At 37.1% G+C, this 12,351-nt stretch overlaps 1 protein-coding gene across 5 annotated transcripts in view; it reads right to left on the bottom strand.

The window, feature by feature from the left end:
* SANBR (SANT and BTB domain regulator of CSR) overlaps positions 1 to 12,351 on the bottom strand; it is a 62,839-nt gene that overhangs the window by 11,021 nt on the left and 39,467 nt on the right. For all 5 annotated transcript variants that reach the window (XR_003037161.2, XM_024999403.2, XM_024999402.2 and 2 more), the window contains 4 exons: positions 10,616 to 10,761; positions 9,679 to 9,775; positions 8,707 to 8,739; positions 7,171 to 7,270 (listed from right to left, as the gene is read on the bottom strand). Coding sequence is in view for 4 of the 5 variants with exons in the window: in XM_024999403.2 (XP_024855171.1) it covers positions 7,171 to 7,270; positions 8,707 to 8,739; positions 9,679 to 9,775; positions 10,616 to 10,761 (376 nt within the window). In the remaining variant the exon portion in view is untranslated. The remainder of the gene's footprint in view (positions 1 to 7,170; positions 7,271 to 8,706; positions 8,740 to 9,678; positions 9,776 to 10,615; positions 10,762 to 12,351) is intronic.

Here is a 12,351-nt window from a genome sequence, read left to right as displayed (position 1 = left end):
GAATGCTAAATTCCTTCACTTGATACCTGATCTTGATGTTCAGACTGCCTGCTCTATTTGTTGCAAACTTGTATATAGCCTAATGTCCCCCTGCCTCCATGGAGCAGTTTTCTCAGAGCTACTGAGATGCTGTGTCCTGGGCTCAGTGTCTTAAACATCCCCACCAGATAAAATAGCTCTCTACTTTCAGAATGTGAATATATTTTTTCAGTCAACAGTTTTGGAGACCATGAAGGAACCCAAAGCAGATTTCTTGCCTCCACCTGAACTTCATGAGAAACCAAGACATAGTACCAGAAGAAGCTCATTAAACTACACAGGCTGGTATGCCCTTTGAGGTGGGGGATAGGCAAAAGCAGCAGCACTTAGCAGGCAAAAAAACCTGTGCAGAGACACCAGCAGGGAGACACATTTTGCAGTGTGGCTTAGGCAGGTTAACTGCTTATGAGAACAAAAATCCCAACAATTCTTAGGAGAATAAAAGGTTTCAGAGTTGCACAAAGATGACCAACCTAGATAGCATATTGAAAAGCAGAGACATGACTTTGCCAACAAAGGTCCGTCTAGTCAAGGCTATGGTTTTTCCTGTGGTCATGTATGGATGTGAGAGTTGGACTGTGAAGAAAGCTGAGCACCGAAGAATTGATGCCTTTGAACTGTGGTGTTGGAGAAGACTCTTGAGAGTCCCTTGGACTGCAAGAAGATCCAACCAGTCCATTCTGAAGGAGATCAGCTCTGGGATTTCTTTGGAAGGAATGATGCTAAAGCTGAAACTCCAGTACTTTGGCCACCTCATGTGAAGAGTTGACTCAATGGAAAAAATTCTGATGCTGGGAGGGATTGGGGGCAGGAGGAGAAGGGGACGACAGCGGATGAGATGGCTGGATGGCATCACTGACTCGATGGACGTGAGTTTGAGTGAACTCCAGGAGTTGGTGGTGGACAGGGAGGCCTGGCGTGCTGTAATTCATGGGGTCACAGAGTCGGACACGACTGAGCGACTGAACTGAACTGAACTGAACCTACAGAATTTAATTTTCACCCAGAAGTCATGAGATAAAGAAAATGATAAGTATGATCCACTCAGAAGAAACAGTTGATAGAAACAGATTGAGAAGGCCAGCATGTTGGACTTGGGAGACAATAATTTCAAAGCAACTGTTACAAATATGTTCAAAGGAAAAATGGTAGAGAGAATCTCAACACATAAACAGAAAATATAAAAGAAGAACCAGGGGGGAAATTCTAGAGCTGAAAGGTATAACTGAAATGAAAAAGTTAAAAATGTACCAGATAGGCTCAAAAGAAAATCTGAAATGGCAGAAAAATGAATCAGTGAATGTGAAGTCAAGGATTAGAAATTATCCAATAGGGGGGAGAGATGACTGAAGAAAGGACCCAGAGCCTCAGAGACAATATCAAAAGGCCATAGGTGTAGTGGAGACCCAGAAAACAAATGTGAGAAAGGGGTACAAAAAATACTTAAAGAAATAATGATTGTAAGATAACAATTTATAGATTCAAAAAATTCAGCAAGTCCCAAATAAACACATAGAAAATCACATCTAGGCATACCGTAGTCAAGCTTCTAAAAGTCAAAAATAAAAAGATAAATCTTGAAAGCAGAGAGATTAAAAGTATACATTACATACATAACAGGGGAAAATTTTTATCACAAGGACTAACTTCTCAGAAACAATGGAGGCCAGAAGACATTGAAATGACATATTTAAAGTGCTGAAAGAAGGCAATATACAGATACATAGTTATACAGTTATGGCTGATTAGTGCTGTTGTATGACAGAAACCAATACAACATTACAAAGCAATTATCCTCCAAATTTAAAAAGAAGTGCTAAAAGAAAAAAGTTGTTAATCAAGAATTAAAAATTGAGAAAATTGTACTTCAAAAACAAAAGCAAAATAAAGACATTTTCAGGTGAATAAAAACAAGAGAATTCACTAGTACACTTGCAGTATACTTGTACTACAGGAAATAAGAAGTCCTTCATGCTCAGTTGGTTAATCCATGGGGTCACAAAGAGTCAGACACACTGAGAGACTTTCACTCATGAATGAATGAATGAAAGAAAATAACATCAGATGGTAACAAAGATATAGACACAAATGATAAGTATGTTGGTAAATATAAAGGACTAAAGGTATATGTTTTTCTTTGTTCCCTTCTCTAAAGGTTCTTATGTTAATATTTTACCTGGAGTAATTCATATTACCTTTAAGTAGACTGTGATAGATTAAAAAGGCATGTTGAAATCTTTAGAACAATCAAATGCAAAGAAATATAACTAAAAAGCTAATAATTTAAATAATATACTAAAATTTTCTTAGCACAAAAAAAAGCAGTAAGGAGAAACAGAGGAACAAAACATTTGAGCCAATTAGAAAATGAATAGCAAAATGGCAAACCTAACACAACCATATCAATAAACACATTAAATATAAATAAAATAAATGGTCCAATCAAAATGCAGAGATTGTCAAACTGGACAAGAAAGCAATTTCCAACAATATGCTATCTACAAGATACATACTTCAAATTAAAAACTCCGACTGTTGAAAATAAAAGGATAGGAAAAAGATATGTCATTCAAATGGTAAACAAAACAAATCTAGAGTGATTATGTTAAAATTAAACAAAACAGACTTTAAGATAAGCAGTTCTACTATAAATAAAGAAGGCTCCATCTACACTATAAATGTATATATACCTAGTTACAAAGCTCAAACACACATTACGCCATGCCATGCCTGCTGCTCAGGCATGTCTCGACTCTTTGAGACTCCATGGACGGTAATCCATCAGGCTCCTCTCTCTATGGAATTTTCCAGTCAAGAATACTGGAGTCAGTTGCCATTTCCTACTCCAGGGGATCGTCCCAAACCAGGGACTGAACCCATGTCTCCTGAGTCTCCTGCATTGGCAGGCAGATTCTTTACCACTGTGCCACCTGGGAAACTATATCATGATAAAAGAGTCGATACACTATAATTGTGTATGTTCCCAGTTACAAAGCTCTAACCCATACATAAAGCAAAAGCTGACAGACTTGAAAGGAAAAATACATAAATTAACATGATAGCTTGAGATTTCAATACTAATCTCTTACTTATTGATAGAACAAGTAGTCAGAAAATGAGCACTAGAAAATCAAACCGACTTCACTCTACATTTACAGACTACTCCACCAAAAACAGCAGAATTCACACTGTTTTCATGCACATCTGGAACATGTGTCAATAAAACTTAGAAGATGAAAACACAGAGAGTACATTTTTTTGATCACAATGGAATTATATGAGAAATCGACAACTGAAAAGTATTCAGAAAATCTGAAAATATTTGGAAATTAAACACATTACTGAGCAATACATGGGTCAAAGACAAAATCATGAGGGAAATTAGAAAATATTTTGTACTAAATATAAATGAAAACAAGACATACCAAAATCTGTGAGAAATACTTAAAAAGCAGTGTTTAGAGTGAGTCTTATAGTTTTAAATGCTTATACTAGAAAAGAAAGAAAAAAATCAGTGATTCAAGTTTCCACATTAAGAAACTAGAAAAAAGAGGAAATTAAGTCCAAAGTAAGTTCAAGGAAGGAAACAGTAAATATAAGACTGAAAATCAATGAAATATAAAATAGACAAACTACAGAGAAAGTCTATGAAATCAAAAGCTGGTTCCTGGAAAAGATCAATAAAACTAATAAACCTGTAGCTAAACTTATCAAGAAAAAAGGAATATAAAACACAAATTAACAATACCACGAATGAAAGAGGGACATCATCAGAGATCCTTCAGATAGAAAAGGATAAGAAAATACTATGAGCAACCTCATGCTAATAAATCTGACAATGACAATTTGGATAAAATGGACATATTCCTTGAAAGAAGTCAAAACAAATTTAAGAAGAAATCAGATCAGATCAGATCAGATCAGTCACTCAGTCGTGTCTGACTCTTTGGGACCCCATGAATCGCAGCACGCCAGGCCTCCATGTCCATCACCAACTCCCGGAGTTCACTCAAACTCACGTCCATCGAGTCAGTGATGCCATCCAGCCATCTCATCCTCTGTCGTTCCCTTCTCCTCCTGCCCCCAATCCCTCCCAGCATCAGAGTCTTTTCCAATGAGTCAACTCTTCGCATGAGGTGGCCAAAGTACTGGAGTTTCAGCTTTAGCATCATTCCTTCCAAAGAAATTCCAGGGCTGATCTCCTTCAGAAAGGACTGGTTGGATCTCCTTGCAGTCCAAGGGACTCTCAAGAGGCTTCTCCAACACCACAGTTCAAAAGCATCAATTCTTCGGCACTCAGCCTTCTTCACAGTCCAACTCTCACATCCATACATGACCACAGGAAAAACCATAGCCTTGACTAGACGAACCTTTGTTGGCAAAGTAATGTCTGCTTTTCAATATGCTATCTAGGTTGGTCGTAACTTTCCTTCCAAGGAGTAAGTGTCTTTTAATTTCATGGCTGCAGTCACCATTTGTAGTGATTTTGGAGCCCAGAAAAATAAAGTCTGACACTGTTTCCACTGTTTCCCCATCTATTTCCCATGAAGTGGTGGGACCGGATGCCATGATCTTCGTTTAAGAAGAAATAGAAAACTTGAATAGCACTATATTAATAAAAGACATTGAATTCATAGTTAAAAACCTTCCTATAAAGAAAACTCCAGGCCCAAATGACTTCACTGCCAAATTTTATCATACATTTGAGGGCCAAAGAATACAAACACTACACAGATTCTTTCAGAAAAAGGTAGTGAACATTTTCCAACTGATTTTATGAGGTCAGTATTAACCTCATAACAGAATTTAAAGATGACATCATAAAAAAACTACAGGCAAATATCCCTCATGAGCACTAATAAAAAATCTTTAACAAAGTACATACAAGCAAGTGAAATATAGTAATACATAAAGAGAAAAATGTCTATTGATTAAAGCCTAGATGCTGTGAAGTTTCATGTAACCAAGCAAATTTTTGTGTCTAACTATAAAACTCCTAGAGGAGAACATAGGCAAAACACTCTCCGACATAAATCACAGCAGGATCCTCTATGTCCCACCTCCCAGAATATTGGAAATAAAAGCAAAAATAAACAAATGGGACCTAATTAAACTTAAAAGCTTCTGCACAACAAAGGAAACTATAAGCAAGGTGAAAAGACAGCCTTCGGAGAAAATAATAGCAAATGAAGCAACTGACAAACAACTAATCTCAAAAATATACAAGCAACTCCTGCAGCTCAACTCCAGAAAAATAAACGACCCAATCAAAAAGTGGGCCAAAGTATTAAACAGACATTTCTCCAAAGAAGACATACAGATGGCTAACAAACACATGAAAAGATGCTCAACATCACTCATTATCAGAGAAATGCAAATCAAAACCACAATGAGGTACCATTTCACGCCAGTCAGAATGGCTGCGATCCAAAAGTCTACAAGCAATAAATGCTGGAGAGGGTGTGGAGAAAAGGGAACCCTCTTACACTGTTGGTGGGAATGCAACTAGTACAGCCACTATGGAGAACAGTATGGAGATTCCTTAAAAAACTGCAAATAGAACTGCTATACAATCCAGCAATCCCACTGCTGGGCATACACACCAAGGAAACCAGAACTGAAAGAGACACGTGTACCCCAATGTTCATCGCAGCACTGTTTATAATAGCCAGGACATGGAAGCAACCTAGATGTCCATCAGCAGATGAATGGATAAGAAAGCTGTGGTACATATACACAATGGAGTATTACTCAGCCATTAAGAAGAATACATTTGAATCAGTTCTAATGAGGTGGATGAAACTGGAGCCTATTATACAGAGTGAAGTAAGCCAGAAAGAAAAACACCAATACAGTATGCTAACACATATATATGGAATTTAGAAAGATGGTAATGATAACCCTGTATGCGAGACAGCAAAAGAGACACAGATGTATAGAACAGTCTTTTGGACTCTGTGGGAGAGAGAGAGGGTGGGATGATTTGGGGAAATGGCATTGAAACATGTATAATATCATATATGAAACGAATCGGCAGTCCAAGTTCAATGCATGATACTGGTTGGGGCTGGTGCACTGGGATGACCCAGAGGGATGGTACGGGGAGGGAGGTGGGAGGGGTTTCAGGATGGGGAACACGTGTACACCCAAGGTGGATTCATGGTGATGTATGGCAAAACCAATACAATATTGTAAAGTAATTAACCTCCAAGTAAAATAAATGAATTTATTTTTAAAAAAAGAAATGCAAATTATTTCTAATAGGAAAGATAACCCCAAAGACTATGGATTTGCTACCCTGTAGAACATTAATCAGTTTTGTATCTAATTTGCAATCTTTTTTTTAACATTCTTTTTTCAAATGCCTATAAATACCTGAGTCGTCAAATGCCTAACCCTAACCCTAACTTTTGGGAGAAGGCAATGGCACCCCACTCTAGTACTGTTGCCCGGAAAATCCCATGGATGGAGGAGCCTGGTAGGCTGCAGTCCATGGGGTCACTAAGAGTCAGACACAACTGAGTGCACTTTCATTTTCCACTTTCATGCATTGGAGAAGGAAATGGCAACCCATTCCAGTGTTCTTGCCTGGAGAATCCCAGGGACGAAGGAGCCTGGTGGGTTGCCGTCAATGGGGTCGCACAGAGTCGGACACGACTGAAGCAACTTGGCAGCAACCCTAACTTTTCTCTGCTAGTTCTCTGATTTTAACTCTAATGATTTAAAAAATTTTGATACAAGTTCATTTTACAGTTGTATAAAATAATGTTTTTTTAATTGTTAAAAAAAATCATACTTTGATGACTATTATCTAATGCTTCATTTGATTGGCATTTCAAATCATCTCAGGTATACTGATGTAGTCACACATTTTGAGAAACCCATTAAGTTATACCTGAAACAAAAACTCGGAGGATTATTTCTTAGTATACCACACTTTTAAAAAATAACTTTATGAGTGTTCTGTGTTAGTGTCAGGGTTAGAGAATCTTGATGAAGCCTCTATTATTTTTTCCACATTGTAACCTAGCATGTAGACTTATAAAGCCCCTTCCTCATCCCTTGCGTTAAATCCTTCAGGATATAGCCTCCTTATAAAAGTGAGATGAGTTTCAACTTAGAAATCCATACTCTGTTTCTTGGATACTTCTTCTTCATCTCCAACTTCATCTTCAGTGACCTCAGACCCAGTGGTATATTCTTCTTCTTCGGAAAATAATGACTGTTGTTTCTAAAATAAAAAGCAAAACGTACCTTATTAAAATTTTATTTTATCACATCACCAATGAATTCTTCCAAACACATTTATCTACTTATTCTGGATGAATGAGCCAAACAAAAACTGATAAAATGACCACTGCCTAGCACATTTGGGAAATGGATCCAAGAATTTCTACATTTAAGACAGGATAACATTATAAGAAATATTTAGAAAATTTACTATTTTCATAGATTCTAGCAGAGTGATGGGCACATTATAGGTACTTAGTATTTGCTGAACTGAAACCCTATTTCTCAACTGAAAATATTTTCCTTGATTATTAAAATTAAGTTAAAATACAATAATTGTCAATATTAATGTAGTCTCATAAACAAGCAATGGGGAGAGAAATGGCAACCCACTCCAGTGTTCTTGCCTGGGAAATCCCATGGACAGAGGAGCCTGGTGGGCTACAGTCCCTGAGGTTGAAAAAGAGTCAGACATGACTTAGCAACTAAACAACAAATAAGTACATGTGCACACTCTCTGGGTGAATGTGGTCTTGGATTAAACATATCCACATCAGTTTCGTGCATCCAGCCACCCTCCTGTTATCACTGATACCAATTTCTATTCCATTCTTATGAATACTGGTGGCAGATGGCATAGTAATGGCAAACAGGCAAGAAAAAACAGTAAGTCAATCAACCATCCAAATAAATGGAACTTAATTGATTTGTTGTTTTGTTCAATATTCTAAATGTGACTTGCAAGTGACTTTTCAAAAAACTCCTTTAAGAAAACGTATGGGTTATGCAGCCAGATAATGGAGTATATGTCTGTTTTACAAGTCCATGGAATTATTCAGGCCAGAATACTGGAGTGGATAGCCTTTCCCTTCTCCAGGGGATCTTCCCAACCCAGGGATCAAACCCAGATCTCCCGCCCTGCAAGCGGATTCTTTACCAGCTAAGCCACAAGGGAAGCCCAAAAATACTGGAGTGGGTAGCCTATCCGTTCTCCCCAACCCAGGAATCAAACTGGGGTCTCCTGCATTGCAGGTGTATTCTTTACCAACTGAGCGATGAGGGAAGCCAACGATATTTTTAGTAAATGTGAAATTATAGATGCTGAAAAGAATGCTATACATTTAACTAACACCTATAAAATAAGGGTTTTCTACAAAGCTCAGTTAGTAAAGAATCTGCCTGCAATGCAGGAGACCTGGATTTGATCCCTGGGTTGGGAAGATCCTCTGGAGAAGGGAAAGGCTATCCTCTCCAGTATTCTGGCCTAGAGAATTCCATGGACTGTATAGTCCATGGAGTCACAAAGAGTCAGACATGACTGAGCGACTTTTACTTCACTCGCTTCACTATAAAATAAGATACTTATAAGATTCTATTAAACTAAACTTTGATGTAGGGAAAAAGATTTATGAAAGTGAAATATAGTTGCTCACTTACCAGCTGCAGAGTCCAGTTTTTCAGTGATAAGAACTATAAAAAAAGCCAAATAAGAGATTAATACTTAAGACTGCAGCTCCTTATTTTCATGTGGATATTGTAGAAGAGTTAGAGAAAGTTACAAGTATGGCTCCCTTCTAGGGTGAAATATCTCATCTAAAAATGATATAGTACAATTTTTTATATTCCCTGTATAGAGAAAGATGTGTATGTCTACAAAAAAAGAAAAATCAACATTTCCTAATTTCTAAAGAACAAATAAATCACATACAGAGATAACATAATGTTATTTTGTTAATTATTTCACTTTTTAATGTTTACATTTTATATTAAATTAAGGAGCCATATATATATGGATATTCAAGAAATTTAATTTGCTATTTTATATACAATTTATAAATAAATGTCAATAATTAAACACTAATAGTGATCTGAAGCTTATAGAACATTTTACATGGAATATTTTACTTTCTTAGGTAAATGCTACTTCAACTAACACAAAGACAGGACATTCTCAGGTAAAGAGAGACTCCCTGGCTGTTAGTCACAGGAATCAAACGCATCAAAGCTTTCCAATCACCTTAAAAACATCTCAGTTTTGAAACCTTGGAAAAACTAAATGCATTACTGAATACAATTTTAAAAAAGAGAATTTTACACCAAAAAAGTTTATAGGACTAAGAGGGGATAAAATACCCCATTCATATGATCTTTATTCTGCAAATTACTATTTGTCCATAATAAACCCTGAAGACTATATTTTCCCCCCAAATTTGATTATTAATTCTTTGAGGGCAAGGAAAATATCAGCCTTATAGTCCTGTTAATTCAGCATAACACTTTGTTATGATAGTCAGTGAATGTCTATTAATGAAAATTGCAGTATTAATTTAAACCGATCATATTTCTGTCAAAGATTAAATATCATCAGTTGTTTTTATAAATAAAGAATAAATGAAACAAGCTACTTACAGCATTAAGCTCCCCACTCTTGGGGCCCCATGGTGTATTTGGCTCCAGTAAAACATCACAGTCTAGACCCTTTTCATCGCAGGGACCACCAGAATCACTTTAAAGAAAAAGACATTTTAGGAAGAAGTGTCTAATTTCTTAAGCTCTTTCTTTTTTTTGCCTGCATCGTACCCAGTAATGAAAACGCAGAGTCCTAACCATAGGACAACCAGGGAATGCCCCAATTTCTTAAGAATTTAAATGCAAACAATACTGCTTTAACTGCAAATGTTCTATAAACTGTTCTTCAGAAATATAGTTTTTAAGTATAAGGTGTGCCATTCAACATTTACATTTCTTAATGCATCTCGTGATTCCCCCAGCAGAAGTCACCCCATATGGGGGGAGCACCACTTACACTCAAGCATCATACCGGCCAGGTGGTAAAACAGGCTACAATAGTGGATACTATTTTGAGAATAGCTTTTGTTAGAGGGTCCTCCTACCCCCAACCTGATAGTCCACTGCAACTGCAGAATGATGGAAGTGACTGCATTAATTACTAAATCTAAGAAGTTCAAATCCATGCAAAGATAACTTGTTGCAACCATCAATTTTTTTCTAGTTCAATCAGTCAAGCTAAGATGGTCTCAAGTAACTTAGGAACACTTTTTAAAACCCTCAAAAACTGGATTGTGGGCTTCATCTTTTCAGTCACCAGGAACTCCTATTATTAGTTTCTCTTCCCCTTGGACTTCCAATATTTTTTCCCCCCTATCAAATAAATACATGCTTGCTCTTATTGTAAGCTAACACAATTTCAATTAGGCTTTCTGAAATAACACAAACTACTTAAGGACTACCCATTACTGATTTGGGGAAGCACTAGGGGTAGAAGATTCTAGGATGGGAACCACTGAATGAATAAAGCTACAGTACAGGGTTTCCCTCACCTCACCTAATTGTATCTCTAGCAAAAGGCACAAGGATGACATCTTTGTGTTTGTGCAGATCATCCAGTATTTTGGCAGTTGGACAGGACAGCAAATCTTCACCTTCACCTTGATCACGAAGAGTAACCATATGGTCCTTTACTTTACAACCCTGTTGTGTAAAAGACTAAATCTGAGAGGCTGGTTCATTATAGAAACATTCCTTTAAAGATGATGGTTTCTGTTCTTTTTTGCTCTGTCACACCATCCCATGAACGAGTTTACAACTTTTTCTTAAGAAAAAATATTACTTATACAGAAAAAAGCATGAAACATAAATGCGTACCTTAACTAATATCCATTTAACACAATCCACACTAAAAAACAGAATACTGCCAATACTCCAGGATTCCCACAGGGCCATTCCCAACCAAAATCACCTCCTATTTCTCAAAGGATAACCTCTATCTCAAGTTTTTTGGTACTTCCTTCCTTACTTTTATCCTTTTACCACTTAAGGATACATCTCTAAACACTACAGTTTAGTTTTGTCTCATTTGTTTTAATGCTATGTTTTTGTGATTCAACCATGTTACTGCATGTAACTATTAATATATGCACAGTATTTCTCTATATGAATAATTATCATTTGCTTATCTATTCCATAGTTGGTGGGTGGCTTGTTTCCAGTTTGGAACTATCCTTAGTAGTAGTATTATGAACATTCTTCAACATGCTTCCTGATACACAAGTGCTCATGTGCACCAAATTAAATGACTAACAGCAGTGTATGAAAGTGCTCATTACTCTACGTTCTTGGTAACACTTGGTAATTGTAGTTATTCTGGTGAGCATGTAGTGGTATTTGACTGTGGTTTTAATCTGCATTTCCCCAATTAAAAATGAGGTTGAGATCCTTTCAATGTTTAGTGGACAATGAAGAACTTCCTTGTGTGAAGTTCTTATTGTCTTTTTCTATTAATTTGTACAAGTTTTAAAAAATCTTAATATGAGCCTTTTACAGCTACATGTTGCTAATATCTGGTCCCACCTGTGAGCTTGTCTCCTCAGTTTATTATTTAATGCAGCTAATGTACTTGAATTTAAAATTTCTTCCTTTGTGGTATTATCTTTTAATAGCTTTATCAGCTTTGCCTCATATATAGGCTTTTAAAAAATATTTATTTATTTACTTAAGGCTGCATTGGGTCTTCATGGCTGCGAGTGGGCTTTCTCTAGCCGCAGCAAGCAGGAACTACTCTCTAGCTGCGGTGCGTGGGCTTCTCATTAAGGTGGCTTCTCTAGTTGCAGAACATGGACTCTAGGGCACAGGTTCAGTAGTTGTGGCACATGGGCTTAGCTGCCCGGTGGCATGTGACATGTTCCCAGACCAGGGATCAACCAGGGATTGAACCTGTGTCACTGGCTTTGGCAGGTGGATTCTCAACCACTGGACTACCAGGTAAGTTCCACATACAGGCTTTTGGGGGACTAGTTTGGACCATTTTTCCCCCATTTTGATGTCCCAATGTTCCAGTACCTCTTCCTGGGAAGTCTATCCTGTGCCCACTGCTCTGTAATGTCACCTCTGTCACAGTCAAGTATCCAGGTAGCTTCAAGTACAGAATTCCCCAGTATCTCTGGGGAAACGGTTCTAGGAGTCCCATATATACAAAAATCCATGGATTTAACCAATTGCATATTATATATATAGTACAGTACATATTTATTTTTAAAAATCCAGGTTTAAGTGGACCCACAT

Source organism: Bos taurus, chromosome 11 (assembly GCF_002263795.3).
Source record: "Bos taurus isolate L1 Dominette 01449 registration number 42190680 breed Hereford chromosome 11, ARS-UCD2.0, whole genome shotgun sequence".
Classification (NCBI taxonomy): domain Eukaryota; kingdom Metazoa; phylum Chordata; class Mammalia; order Artiodactyla; family Bovidae; genus Bos; species Bos taurus.
The sequence above is the reverse complement of the archived record's forward strand: the minus strand, read 5'-3'. Positions and strand labels throughout refer to the sequence as shown.